This window comes from Macrobrachium rosenbergii, chromosome 41, assembly GCF_040412425.1.
Source record: "Macrobrachium rosenbergii isolate ZJJX-2024 chromosome 41, ASM4041242v1, whole genome shotgun sequence".
NCBI lineage: Eukaryota > Metazoa > Arthropoda > Malacostraca > Decapoda > Palaemonidae > Macrobrachium > Macrobrachium rosenbergii.
This window is the reverse complement of record NC_089781.1, coordinates 24,652,881-24,667,880: the sequence shown is the minus strand read 5'-3', so window position 1 is coordinate 24,667,880 and position 15,000 is coordinate 24,652,881. Positions and strand designations below refer to the sequence as shown.

Sequence of the window (15,000 nt, the reverse complement as noted above, 5' to 3'; positions counted from 1 at the left end):
GTTATATTTCCTATTTAATTTTTGAGTAATCTTGTATCGGTCAGGTACATAATGATAGTAACTAACATATATCTATATATATATATATATATATATATATATATATATATATATATATAAACAAAAATATTTTACTGTGATATGTACCGTAAATTTCTACCGCTATGTATCAGTCCTCTTGATGTCAGTAAAAACAAACAAAAAACTGTTTTACTGAATATTCCTATTATATATTTTTACCGCTATGTATCAGTCCTCTTGATGATGTCTTAAAAAACTAGACAAAAGCTGTTATGGATTATTCCTATTATATTTTTTACTCATGGTATATTTGCTTATATCCCTATTCAGGCATACATGTGATTTATGCATACATATACACATACATATATATATATACATATATTCCACATTTACTGAAAGTATGAAATAGTTTCAGTAGCAGCTGTTATAAAATACACATATTAAACATACAAAATACACATATTAAACAAACGTGTTTAAAAATATTCTCAGCATTCAACAAAAAGCGCAAAAGTCATTGAAAGTTTGTCACTAGTTTGTCTCGTGCATGGCAACGTTTGTAGGGCTCTAAAGAAAGTTGTTTTATTATCATTATTATTATTAATATTATTATTATTATTATTGTTATTGTTATATTTGTTGTTGTTATCCACAAATGCTTACGGATAGCGACTCTGGGGCGTTTTCAAACTAAGCCTTACTAGTACAAAAAGAGAATGCCCTTGGGCGATAGAGAGAGAGAGATAGAGACTAAATAAAAAAAGTCAGTACTAAATTATTATTTTTAACATTAGTATGAATAACCGTAAAAGCAATGGTCTGTATATCAGACTCCGTTATGACAACGCAGAAGTAAGAACAAATGTTATCACAGGCAATAGTAGACTATAGCCTTGAAAATCCAGTTATTTCCGCCATTGATTTTCGTTTTCTACCGTGAAACACTAGAGAAAACGAACAGAAGAAATCCGAAGAGTGACTATTATAAAAAGCACGGTAGTTTCACGGACTATACCTGTGACTTTTATAGCTAAGAATATCTTCGCCTTATTATTAATTAAAGAGAAGCCTCATCTGTTGACAACAGTGCGAAGTATTGTACATTACGACAACAGGTTCTGCATATCTCCATAGACTCACTGTCTCCACTGCCATATTTAGTCGCTCTTCTCTCCCAAAAAGGGCCGAACTGATGAAGAACGCCCTTTTTGGGGTTTGGGAGCTCCCCTTCGGCCCCTAGCTGCAACTCCTTCCATTACTTTTACTGTACCTCTGTTCATATTCTCTTTCTTCCTTCTTGCTATCCACCATCTTCTAACAATTCTTTCATAGTGCAACTGCGAGGGTTTTTCTCCTGTTACACCTTGTAAACCTTTCTACTCTCAATTTCCCTTCAAGCGCTGAATGGCCACATAGGTCTCAGTGCTTGGCCTGTGGCCTAAAATCTATAGTCTGTTCTGTTTTCTGAATATCGCCGAAGACTCACTGTCTCCACTGCCATGCTTAGTCGCTCTTCTCCTCCCTAGGGCCGAGCTGATCAAGACCAATGACTGATGTCACAGACATCCTTGTCCAGAGAGAACTGATGCTGGAATGCAGTGATCTTCCTGTAGGCGTATAGTTTTATGCTCTGTTATGAGTATTCATTACAGGAACAGCTCATTTTTTGTAACCTTTATATACTAATGGCATAAGTTCTGTATTTCTTTGAAACTGGCATGATTGAGGCATTAACTCTTAAGGGGTAATCTCAGTTGTGATCACCCTTATGCAGTAATGTTAAAGAAGTTAGATTTCCTTGTTCCATTTTCATTTGGGATTTCAAGGCTTCATTTATGTTCAATTTTCTGAAATTATTCTGATCATGTCCGAAGACCCCGTAGCGGGTTAGTGCCGTCAGTGTACCTCACGGGGTGCACTGTAGGCATTACTGAAGGTTCTTTGTAGCGTTTCTTCCATGGCCCCTAGCTGCAACCCTTTCACTCCTTTTACTGTACCTCCATTCATATTATCATTCTTCCATTTTGCTATCCACCTTCTCCCAACAATCATTTTATAGTGCAACTGTGAGGTTTTCCTCCTGTTACACCTTTCAAACCTACCTACTTTCAATTTCCTTTCCTGCATTGAATGGCCTCATAGGTCCCAGTGCTTGGCTTTTGGCCTAAACTCTATATTCCATTCCATTCTATGTCCGAAGATGAGGAAATAATGTGAAATAAATTTAAGAAATTACTTTCATGTGATTCAAGAATCTGACTCACTTTTGATGAGAGCAGGAGAACAGGAGAACAATTAACTAAAAAAGGGAGGTTATGGGATTCTGGAAACAGAGAAGAATGTATGAAATTCCTTGTCCTGGAAGTCAGTGGGACAGTTGACTTGTCAAGACGGTTGGTTCTCGAGTTGGCAACTTCCACTGGAATTCCTCTGACTGCTTCTGAGTTCCTTGTCCAAAAGCCCAATTTCATCTCCTTGACTTTCTTTTGTTGCTCGTTTATCATATATATATATATATATATATATATATATATATATATATATATATATATATATATATATATATATATATATATATATATATATATATATATAATTATGCATATATTATATATATATGTATAGTATATGTATGTATGTAAGTCCTTCAAAAAGAAGGCATCGTGCCTACCCCATATGGGAAAAAGCACGTTAAACGAAGAAGAAGACGAAGAAGTATGTATGTATGTATATGTATATGTATACATATATGTATACATATATATTATATATGTTTATACATACGTACATACTAATTTTAGGCTTCAGTGAAACGGGATGGTTTAGATTCCAATAAATCGTACCGTCTTATTGAAGCCAAACACGAGTAGTATATTTATATATATATCTGTTTATCTATCTATCTATCTATCTATTTATATATATATATATATATTATATATATAACTATAAGATATTGAAGATACTGACTATGAAAGTGATAATTCGATAAAAATCGAAGTTACAAATGAGCAGCAGAACATTTGAACAGATCAAAAATATTTATCGCGGACGATTGACCTTTCAGAGCAGACCAAGAGAGAGAAATAAAAATTAATCCAGATCCAATCACTGTTTCATCAGTACTGGAGAGCAAACTGTTGATTAAATAAGGTATACAAATCAGATTGGTTCTACAGAATTTTTTTTTTTTTGTGCTTTTTTGAAATGTCACCGGATTTGATTGCATGGTATTCTGGGGAGAGAGATTGAAGCAAGTATTATGGTGATAGCGAGGTTGTGAATAAACATTCCCTTTTAGTTTTCTGTAAAATAAAACTATTTTGACGGCTTTGTCTGTCCGTCCGCACTTTTATCTGTCCGTCAGATCTTAAGTTAAAAAAAAATATCTTAGTTTAACCAGACGACTGAGCTGATTAACAGCTCCCCTAAGGCTGGCCCGAACTACATTATGACGAGAAATGAATTTCTATCACCAGAAATAAATTCCTCTAATTCTTCACTGGCCGGTTGGAGAGTCGAATGCTGGGCCAACAGCGTGCTAGCCGAGAGCTCTGCCCACCCCTCCAATGAAGAACTGATCCGTCAGATCTTAAAAACTAAGGAGGCTAGAGGACTGCAAATTGGTATGTTGATCATCCACCCTCCAGTCATCAAACATACCAAGTTGCAACCCTCTAAACCAAGTTGTTTGTATTTTATTTTAAGGTTAAAGTTAGCCATAATCGTACTTTTGGCACTGATATAGGCACCAACAACACAAGCCACCACCGGACCGTGGCTGAGTTTCATGGGCCGCGGCTGAAATTTTCATACAGCATTATAAGCTGTACAGAAAACTCTATTCCGCTGAAGAAATTCGGCGCGTTTTTTAGTTGTTGATGTTTAGACTAATTTTTTAAAGCTGACAGTAAATATTCGCAGTTGATATTATTGGCGATAGTTTTCCTCTTCTGATTGGCCAGTTTGAATTGCATCCTCTAGTGGGTGAAGTGTATGAACCTACACCAGTAGGCTCCATTGATATCAGCTGCGGATATTTACCGCCAGCTTAAAAAAAACAAGGAAAAAATGCGCTGAAGTTTCCTCGGCGCAATCGAGTTTTCTGTACAGCGTATAATGCTGCATAAAACGCTCAGCCACGGCCCATGAAACCTTCAGCCACTGCCCGGTGGTGGCCTGTGTTGTTGGCACCTATATCAATGCCAGACGCACGATCATGGCTAACTTTAACCTTAAATAAAATAAAAACTACTGAGGCTAGAGGACTGCAATTCGGAAAGTTTGATGATTGGAGGGTGAATGATCAAAATGCCAATTTGCAGCCCTCTAGCCTCAGTAGTTTTTAAGATCTGAGGGCGGACGGACAGACAAATAGCCATCTCAATAGTTTTCTTTTACTGAAAACTACAACAAGAGTATATTTGGGTGTGGTCAATGACCTCAGCTTCCATTTATGTTCGTGTTTGACGGGAGTAAATATGTCGTTACTTTTAGCTGCTGGGTCAGACAACGCGCCACATTTTTTCTGTCTGAACGCGGAATGGTAACCATACAACCAATATTCTCAAGCAGTTAACTGTTACATAAGTTTCATTGTGCATTTGCCCGCGAGGAAGTGTGAGAACGTGAAAGCACTTGGTCAGCTAATTGTTTTAATAATTCATAAGCTTAGTTACAGCTTGAGGAACGGCAGTTTCCAGTGATGGAACGTCGATATATATATATATATATATATATATATATATATATATATATATATATATATATATATATATATATATATATATATATATATATATTACTAACAGGATCTCATTCAAACTGGTTGGTATCGAATGGAGATATTTATTAAAAAAAAAAAAGGTTACGAGCTTTCTTAGGACACTTGAGAATGAGGACTGTTTGTCCTAGAAAGCTCGTAACTTTTTTTTTTTGAATAAATATCTCCACTAGATACCATCCAGTTTGAATGAGGTCCTGTTAGTAATTGTACTAATGCACAGAACAATTGTGTATGTGATAAAGTTATATATATATATATATATATATATATATATATATATATATATTGTATAAAACACACACATTATATAATATATATATATATATATATATATATATATATATATATATATATATATATATATATAATCTCTCTCCTCATAATCCAAATATATACTTAAACCTCATTTTGCAAAACTGGACACCTGTCGTATGCTCTTACAAACTCTCCAGTCGCACGTGTGAAGGCACATGTGTGTAACACCTGCAGCAATTTACCGCCACAGGACTCAATAGCCGCCTAGACTCGCAGTATTTATACTAGCGTGTAAAAAGCGAGTCGGTTCCTTTAGAGTAGCGGAAGTAATGAATTATTATCAGTCTGAAGTACTGAAATATCGTAAAAGGATAAAAGTATAAGAATCGTAAAATATTACAGCATTGAAATGGCATAAGTCTAGAGAAGTGTCATAAAAGACTAAAGTATTGAAGTGTTATTGAAGTGTCATAAAAGATTAAAGTGTTGGTATATAACCTCCAAAGTATTAGGCTGAAATTTAGTAAAAACAATGTTGCTAAATCGTCTTGGTTGGTTGCACGAATCCAGAAGATCACACCAGGCCTTTTATATAAACCTTAAGCCATGTATGGGTAGCCTTAAGGCAAGCCAAATTATTGATTTTCATAATGATGTTATTAAGTGATTGGGTAACAGAAAAAGTTATTAAGTAATTGATAACAGGAATAGTTAAGGTTAGTTTTACTAATAAAGAATGTCACAGATTCAAATGCGATGAGTATATATATATTAGAAATAATCAACACAATCACGTGTCGAACAAAAAGTGAAAGACCTGGGTTCGTTTTTATATATATATATATATATATATATATATATATATATATATATATATATATATATATATATATTAGAGATAATCAACACACAATCACATGTGGAACAAATTGAAAGACCTTGGTTCGACCCTGATGTGAGTCAGAAATTTATTTATATACATACATATGTATATATATATATATATATATATATATATATATATATATATATATATATATATATATATATATATATATATATATATATATATATATATATATATGAGAGAGAAAAGAGAACCAGATAATTGCGCATTTAAATCGGTAACATGTTAAAATAACCAATTAACTTTAATAAAATCATTAAATATGAAAATAAATAATTTGGCTTGCCTTAAGGCTACCCATAGGTGGCTTATATATATATATATATATATATATATATATATATATATATATATATATATATATATTGTGTGTGTGTGTGAGAGAGAGAGAGAGAGAGATAGAGAAATGCGTGTTAATCCTCATACTTTACTAGACGTACGATTCAGAGTAACTCTTATCAGCCTTCAATCTTCCCGAAACCAAATAATTTAGATTTCTGCTTGAATGTGACTTGAAAACAACAACAACAACAGCACAAGATTGTACCTGTCATATTTCTGAATCGGAGAAGAGCAAATGAGCCTCGATAATCTTATCAAGGAGCCTGATAAGAGAGATAAAATCCGACGTTGTGCTTATCGCCGTCTCGTTTCTTGCTACAGAAACAATCAGTCGTTCTTTCCTTTTTCGTAAGAAACTTGCGAACGTTTTCATTCCGTTACGCGGGGAAACACGTGATGAAACGAATCGCTTGCGAACGATAAGTACATCCAAAAAGTATATCCAACCGAAACATAACAGGAAGTCGAGCCGGTGCTTGGTGGCGCTGTACCACGATGGCGCTGTTCGGCAGATCTGAATTATCAGATCAGCGTGGGTTGAAGAACTTGAAGGTTCCTTGGTACTGGTCATCTTGGCTGAGTTGGTGAAGCCGAGGCGGCGTTGGCTCAAGATTTTATTTGGAGAAACACTTTATTGTCATGGAGGAAGTGCTTGTGAACCGTGAAAATAACGATGTCAAAACGACCATCGTCGGTGTGCGCCGGCGAGTGTACTGCTTTGGCATAGTGTGCATGGTGAGTCTATAGTGATTCCTTTCGGAGGCATGTGATGCCGTGCCACCTGTTCAGGTACCCAAGTCTCTGTTAATGGCCTCATTTACTGAATCTTGTTTCTTTTTAGGGGCTGTGGGCTGTATTTGCAAAATATTACAGGCGTTAGTGGCCGTTTTTTCGTAAATGTTTTGTTAGGCCTATGCCTAGTTCGAACGTTATACTCCAAGGGCAACCATCAGTTTTCTTGCCTGCCGAGTTCTAAAACATTTCACAATGCTTTTTTTTTTTTATCTTTGAAGTATTTCCATTAGGAGTAAGCCTTAGCATTAAATTTTTTCTTCGTAGAAACAGGTGTTTGTGGTCCATTTGCCCACTAGCCAAATTGGAATATCTGGCAGTTGTGATACTATGTAGTTAAATAATGTTTTGAGAGTGAAGGAAAAAACAGGGCTAGGCTAAGTCTCTAGCCTTGTAAAACTTCAAGTTGTTCGTCTGCTCGGAAGAACAAGGTCTTATACTGACGCTTGGTCAGCGTTTTCAGACAATGACAACCTTCTATCTCATATTTAAGACTTAATTACCCTTTACAGGAGACAAAATTGGATCACGCATTTCCTAGCACTGCTGTTTACCTACAGTACCATGTACGTTTGCGCATCGTAAGCCTATTAATTTTTTTCAGCCCAGTAGCTGAAATTGTGAACGAATATTCAAATTAATTTTCTGTTGACCAAGAAGATTTCGGATGAATATTTTGTTGTTAGTCTGGGAAAAAATGTACTTTAAGCCATCGTAAAATTTTTGGACGTGAAAATGACATTTTCCAGTTTTAAAGAGTGCTGTGAACTCTAATGAATGCCGTCTCTTTAGCAAATGACCTAACCTCACCTAGGTTACCAGGTAAAGGATCCCAGTGCATGATATTACGAGTAATTTTAAAATACTTAAACTTTAATCTGAATGAGAGCTATCAATGGGATAACATCCTTGCGTTTGACTCCTTTTGTTCTCTCCACCATAAAATCCCGCATTCCCATTTTGGTCTCTCAAATCGTAGCCTATAAGGTTGGAGCCCACCGTCTCTCTAAGTACTCATTTGCTAAGACGGTGACCGGAAATAAAACCACAGGAAATAAAGTCAGAAGAAAAAAAGTCACAATTTTGGCTAGGAACAAAATTCATAGGAAAACAAGTCACATCAATTTATGGTGGCCGGCAATAAAGTCGCAGGGAAAAATTCACATTTCTTTTTGTCATCTTTTTGATATTTAGTCTTTTGTTTATGTTTTTACGGTCATCTCCAACGGGCTTGTACTAAACTCGCTGCAGAGGTAGATACATACCAGGTTTAAAACCCTTGGGGGGGTCCTTATCTGGGAAAGATAAATGTGACTCTTTTCCCCGTGACTTTATTACCCGGATTCGCTAAGACAACGGATGTCAGAAACGTTCAAATCAGTCATTAAATCAGAGGAAAATGAAATTTTCAAGTCTTAAAACACAATAATTGTTAAATGTACAATAATACCATTTTCTGTGATAAGAGTTGTCGCTCCATATTCCTTGTGACATGAGTTTTATTCATTTGAAATTGTAATACAACTGTTTGTTTGCCCTTGTTTACTTTCGAGCAAGGCTTGTTTTGGGGATCAGGTTAACCCAGGATTAATAGAGTATAGCCTATACAGTACATGTATTACATATTATATATAATAATATATTGCGCCTGGGGTTACCATGTGATTCATATGTGTACACTTACACGTTGTCTCTTTGGGCCTCATTATGACATTGCCTCATATTAGGCTCGCATAGGCTGCTTAGGCCCACATAGGCTGCTCTGGTTCTTCGCAAACTTGTAGCAACGTCAGAGTATTACAAACCGGTTTTGTTTCCGGGGGAAAACGGTCGTGATTGTTTGAATCATCGTGACATTTTGCCACCATTTCCCAAGCCCTTATTTTTTTTTATCTTTTATTTAAAAATCATATCAAGTACATTTTACAAACAAATACATATGTTATATATGTAATTTATGTACAACAAATTTACAACAAGAAACACATGAAAATAAATCATGCACATCAAAACAATTCCTATCTATTTTTCATAAACTTTAAAATGCACAGGTGAGGTACTTATTTGTAAAATATAAAATAATTTTTTCTTTGAGAATTTTCATCAAGCCCTTATTCGAATCATTTTGTTAACCCTCTTCGTAACGTAGGTGTGACTTCAGAACGAATTCGGTTGTTCAGACTGGTAAAACCATTATTCAGTCTTTAGTCCTACACTGGTAGTCCTACACTGGTAGTCCTACACTGGTTTAGCGCTGCAAGTTTTATGGCAGTGCACTTTTTGAAAGGAAATTAAAGGTATCCGTTTTCATGGCATACATTGTTTTGCAAAAGACAGTGTTTCAAATAGAATTGTTCATAACGTGGTAATTGGACGTTCTAGTAAGAAAATGGGCAGATATTTAAATGATCATGAGCTAGCTTTGAATTTAAAAAGGTTTTTGGCATTTTTTAGCTGATCATTTTCTTAAGTAGCTTATTTGTTTTAAGGTGGTAGGCTAAAAAAATTTTGTTTTAAATTGAAGCAATACCTGCTTCTGCGTGAAAATATTAAATCAAATTCGTCACATCAAGAGAGTGAAATAGAGCCCAAATTTTTGGATTCAGTGTTGGCCAGGTTAGTGTAGAATAGACCAGTTTATGCCAGTATGTAAGTGTGATAAGGAGTGAGTGGGAATGGGAGGCTTTGTGTGGGCCTCCGGGCTCATCTTACTAACAATAACAACGTTAATCGAGGAATGTTGTGGCTTCGTGATTTGATAATTTTGAGTTTAATGTCCATTACAGTAATTGTACATTTTAAATACACCGTATGTAATTGTTACAAAATATTTACAATATCTGTAAAGGTGTCACTGTTACAGCATCGTTTTTAGGATAGATTTTGAAAAATTGAGTTTAAACTTTAACATATTTTTTCACGTTTTTTGAATTCTCTCAGTTTTTCCAAATTGCATTGACATATTGGCGTAGAGATAAATTGTTTCTTAGTTTTCAGTTCTAAATCCAACATTACTTCAGTATTTTATTTGCCCGAAGATGGAGGAACCGTAGGTCTCTCTCTCTCTCTGTTAATTATTTATGAACAAATTGACACTTGTTATTGATAAAGTATAATACAGTATAGTTAATTACAATAGATATATATAAAGGAAAACGCCGTAAGAGATGGCCATTTTTGACATTTCATTGAATTTACAATCGTTGCTGTTACAGTTCATCGCAATAAAAAAAAAGGCTAATTGTGATTGTCTAACAGAATAAACGTTTATTTTTAATGTACAGTTACCAAGTACCTCAAGGCAGCAATATAATTGTCATATTATTTGTGTTTATGTAGGTACAGCGTTGTACTGCTTATGAAGCCTATGAACACTAAGCCGTGAACAGAGATCTTACCTCAGGGTTGGAATAAAAACCTTAAAGAAACGTTCATTCCCAGTGCGTAAACATTTTACACAAGAGCATATGGCGATGGCGACAGCTTAGGCCTAGTGAAGCCTGCAGTTCCCTTGAACTTGTCCGAGATGTTTTGACTTTGGGTTTTGCTATTAATCCGCTCGTACCGCTCTTGTTGTATATAAAGTAATTTTGTTTCATCTGCCATTTAAGGAGACGTTAGAAAGGACTTTTAATTACTTGAATCTTATAACTCTCGATACCTGTGTAGAATCAGTTTTCTCAAGAACAAGACGACCCATCTTTGAAGCTTTTTATCCTACAGACAATAGTTAATGAGAGCGAGAGAGATATTGTGCACACTCGTTTATTTATTGTGATGCATATAAGTGAATGGTATTGAGAAAGCACATTTTGCATCAAAATCAGATAATTTCTTAGTTTATCATGGCCTTGTGACTCGCTTATCAAAAGCAGCGATTTCCAATGTACACTTTACAAATATCTAGAGCCGTTTACAGATAGGAGATGGATGCAGAGGAAATTAATCGCAGTGTAGTGTAGATTAGACGAGATAAAATTGAGAAATATTAATTTTTTGATGTAAAGATTCAGTTGACTTCGATCGTAAGGCTCGTAGACCGTTACAGGTATTCATAACTGATTAAAGCTTCAAGATTTTTGCTGTTATTTCGAGGTAGCGTTTTAACAGTGGTCCATATTAGCCAAGAATAAAAAGCCTGTGACACTGATATATCAGTTATGTTTTGTACAAAAAGGCTTTAACTTGAACAGTAGGTGCGTTATGTATACATTTAAACTCCCAGGGCTGTCTAGTACTATACACAAGCTTGCCTATATTACAGAATTATAGACTGATGTCATAGTTTTGTCTGTTTTCACGGTTCCCAGTCGTCTGTGACCACGTGGAAATATGGGACTTTTGAAATAGAACAATATTTGTTAGTTTGTGAAATTGTAAGTTTGTAATTCCTCTTCTCAACTTTTTTCTCAGCTCATGTCCTTGGGCCAGATCGCTCTTTACACAGTTATGTTGACGCTCTCAATCTCTGAGGACTACAGCGATTACCAAGGTAAGGTCTCTCTCTCTCTCTCTCTCTCTCTCTCTCTCTCTCTCTCTCTCTCTCTCTCTCTCTCTGTGTGTGTGTTACACTTTTCAGTCTTGGTCTCCCAGTATGCAGGTCTAAAGATTTACCTGAATACCATTAAAAAGGCGATTTACCTTCTTGAATGTTCCAGATTTTATATGACAGCGGTGTTCCCTAAGCCCTCCCAAAATCCTTCCTTACAGAATTACATATTTACTAAAAGTTCTACTTCCTTCAGTCTGTGCTCTGTTACGTGAGCTTTAAACGTGTATTTCAGTTGGTAAAGTCACGAAATCTCCAAATACCACAACAAAAAGCAAGAAGTTGTCATGTTCAATTTAATTTTTTTTTTTTTGATGCTAAGGATGTTCCATATTGTGAATAACTTTGAAAACTTGGTCTGCAGCGCCATTTTCTTTTATAAATTTTTTATAACGAATTTTGCATGATAATACATATTTTCAGTGTGCACCTTTACACACTTCTTCCGGTAATTAAAATACTATAGGAGACAACATGACGTAACCTCGTCCTGAGCGCGAGCAAACTGCGCATTGTGACTGTCAACTAAATGTTAAGCACATCTCTGGAAAGACTAATGTTGGTGCTTACCAATTCAGTTATTTAAAAAAAGTGTGCAAACATTACATGGCAAAGTTATTAACTTAGATATTAATTTCTCAAACAGTGGCCTTTGGTAGCTCTTGGATGATTCTGTTAACCGCCGTCTACTTGGCGCTCACGGCTAGAGTGCTGTTTCTCCTCTTCGAGGTAATGATACTTGGGTGCTGGTAACTGCCAGTTTATTATTTTTTGGTAATGGTTCTCTGAAACTGTTTTATTGGCTTGATATAGCTTTGCTTTTAAAATCAATTTATTTTTATCGCTACCGTTGGTGAGAATCAACATTTTAAGATAATAAATAATGTAGCATTACGACATTGTCTGGTTTATGGTATTCATGCTCTAAGATGACAATTATATTAATTCTTTTATTTTTAATTCCTTTCAAAGAATAGTTTTATTCACTTCCCAGAGATTTTTCTTTCTTTTAAAAGAATACCTTATTCTCTTTTCAGAGGCGGTTTTTGTTAATTTCTCGTAAAGAATATTTTTATTCACTTATAGAAGATTTTAGTTCATTCTTTTCCAAGAATAATTTTATTCATTTTTCGGAGATTTTTTATTTTTTATTCACCTCTCCGGAGAACACTGACATATCCCTCCTTTCCTTTCAGAGAAGATACGAAGAAGCGAAAGGCCCAGAGTGGCTCTGGTGGCTAGCGACAATGGTCGTCGTCATGTTCAACATAATGTTGATCGTGTGGTTCTCGCTGGTGAGTGACGTCATCCCGGCTACTATCTGCAGCGTCGCTTCCTTCCTCTACACCCTCTTCTTCAAATTTGCTTCCAAGGACATAAAACGCATCGGCGATAACGATCCTCGGGTAAGGATTAGTTTTACTTGACTGTTGGGTTCTCGTTTAGGTGCTAAGTAAGGGTATCCCCCGTATGGGGTTAGTGCCGTCAGTGCTCCTCATGCGGTGCACTGTGGGCTGTGCTTAAGGTTCTTAGCAGGGGTCCCTTCGGGCCGTAGCTGCGACCACTTTCATTCTATGTACTCTACCTCCGTTCATATCTCTTTCTTCCCATCTTACCTTCCACCTTCTCCCAATAATTGTTACACCTTGAAAACCTGTATCCTCTTTTGTTTCCCTTTCAGCGCTGAATAACCTCACAGGTCCCAGCGCTTGGCATTTGGCCCTTTAGTTTATATGACATTCAGTAAGGGTATCACTGTAGGCTTAATAAATGCGATTTAATTTTTTCTTCGTTTTTTTTTTTGAACGGGATCTCTATTATTATTATTATTATTATTATTATTATTATTATTATTATTATTATTATTATTATTATTATTATTGAAAGAACTGAAACCAGGCTGGTTCTTGGAAAAAGAAAACCTGAAAGTACTGAGTTTAAAAGTAACTGGAAATATTTACTAGCGAAAAGATACACAGGAATCTTGTTTTTCTTTCCATCTTCAGAAGAAAACTTTTTGGTTCATTATTATTATCATTATAGATGTGTTGAGAGTATTGCCTTTGAATTCATATCCATCTACTCTTGAATTATGACGAGACTATAAAGGAATATTTATGAACCAAAATCACACCTCAGACGGTATTGTTACAGGGGAGTTTGATTAAATTTGCTCGGCTCTTGATAGCTCTACCCTCTATATCGGTCATGTCGTCACCGATAGCTGATTACTGGATTAAATTGGATTGTATAAAGATTAGGCTTATAGATCAAGCACAATGGCAGCATGGCCACAGAGGGCTATTCGTTTGAAGTTTCAAAATTTCAACAAAAGAATTTAAAGCTTTTGATTTAAACCTGTCAGTCTCAGATTAGAATAAGTGATTAAATAATTTTCCTTTTTAAAAGGACATTATTTATAACCCCCCCACCTTCCCACATCCTCCCTACCCAATCCTCAGTTGTGTTTCCTTACAACAATGCACAAGAAGCTGTGATAAAAAAAGTGTTACTTAACGAATTGGTGAGTTTAGTTAGTTTGATTGATGATGGAATAAATCAAGGTTCTCTTTTCAAGGTTAAGCAGTTCTCCGTAGGGGGGTTAGTGCCGTCAGTGAACCTCATGAGGTGCACTGCAGGCATTACTTACAGTTACTTGTAGCGTGCTTTCGGCCCCTAGCTGCAACCCCTTTCGTACCCTTTGCTGTACCCCCCTTCATATTCTCTTTCTTCCATCTTACTTTCCACCCTCTCCTAACAACTTATTCATAGTGCAACTGCAAGGTTTTCCTCCTGTTACACCTTTCAAACCTTTTTACTGTCAATTTCACTTTCAGCTCTGAATGACCTCATAGTCCCAGTGCTTGGTCTTTGGCCTAAACTCTGTATGCAATTCAAAGATAAGCCGTTTCCTTGATGGATATAATTTTGTCATTTTCTTGGGCTGTTTGTTAATTACCACTTAATTCCCAAAGAAGGATATTCTTAATATGCGTGTGAATCTCCTTATTAGGCTTTTTGAGGTATTAGTGATACAATGTTTAGTTATCCCATCGACAAATCCTTTGTATACACTTGAATGAAATTGGACCGATCCGATGTCAAACTGTGCTTGTTTCCGTAACAGAAATCCAGACGAGAGGTAACCCCAAGTTGGTACTAATTTTTCGTAACAGGAAATAAACGTAAGAAAAGATTTATTATAACTTAAGCCTATTGCCCTCGATTCTAAGTTCGGCCTGAAAAGAAACATGAATTTAATTGATATCTGCTGTCTGTCTTAGGCCAGAAACTTGTGGAATCCGTTCTGCTGTGGTTAATGAAATTCATCCTCTCATTCCGCAG

General features: G+C 35.7%; 1 protein-coding gene across 1 annotated transcript in view; it reads left to right on the top strand.

Moving 5' to 3' along the window:
- Positions 1-5,337: 5,337 nt before the first annotated feature.
- LOC136826757 (uncharacterized) overlaps positions 5,338-15,000 on the top strand; it is a 10,090-nt gene continuing 427 nt past the window's right edge. Inside the window, exons 1-5 of the mRNA XM_067084172.1 lie at positions 5,338-5,391; positions 6,466-7,049; positions 11,520-11,598; positions 12,302-12,384; positions 12,852-13,061. Of these exons, the coding sequence (XP_066940273.1) occupies positions 6,954-7,049; positions 11,520-11,598; positions 12,302-12,384; positions 12,852-13,061 (468 nt within the window). The 5' untranslated portion in view covers positions 5,338-5,391; positions 6,466-6,953. The remainder of the gene's footprint in view (positions 5,392-6,465; positions 7,050-11,519; positions 11,599-12,301; positions 12,385-12,851; positions 13,062-15,000) is intronic.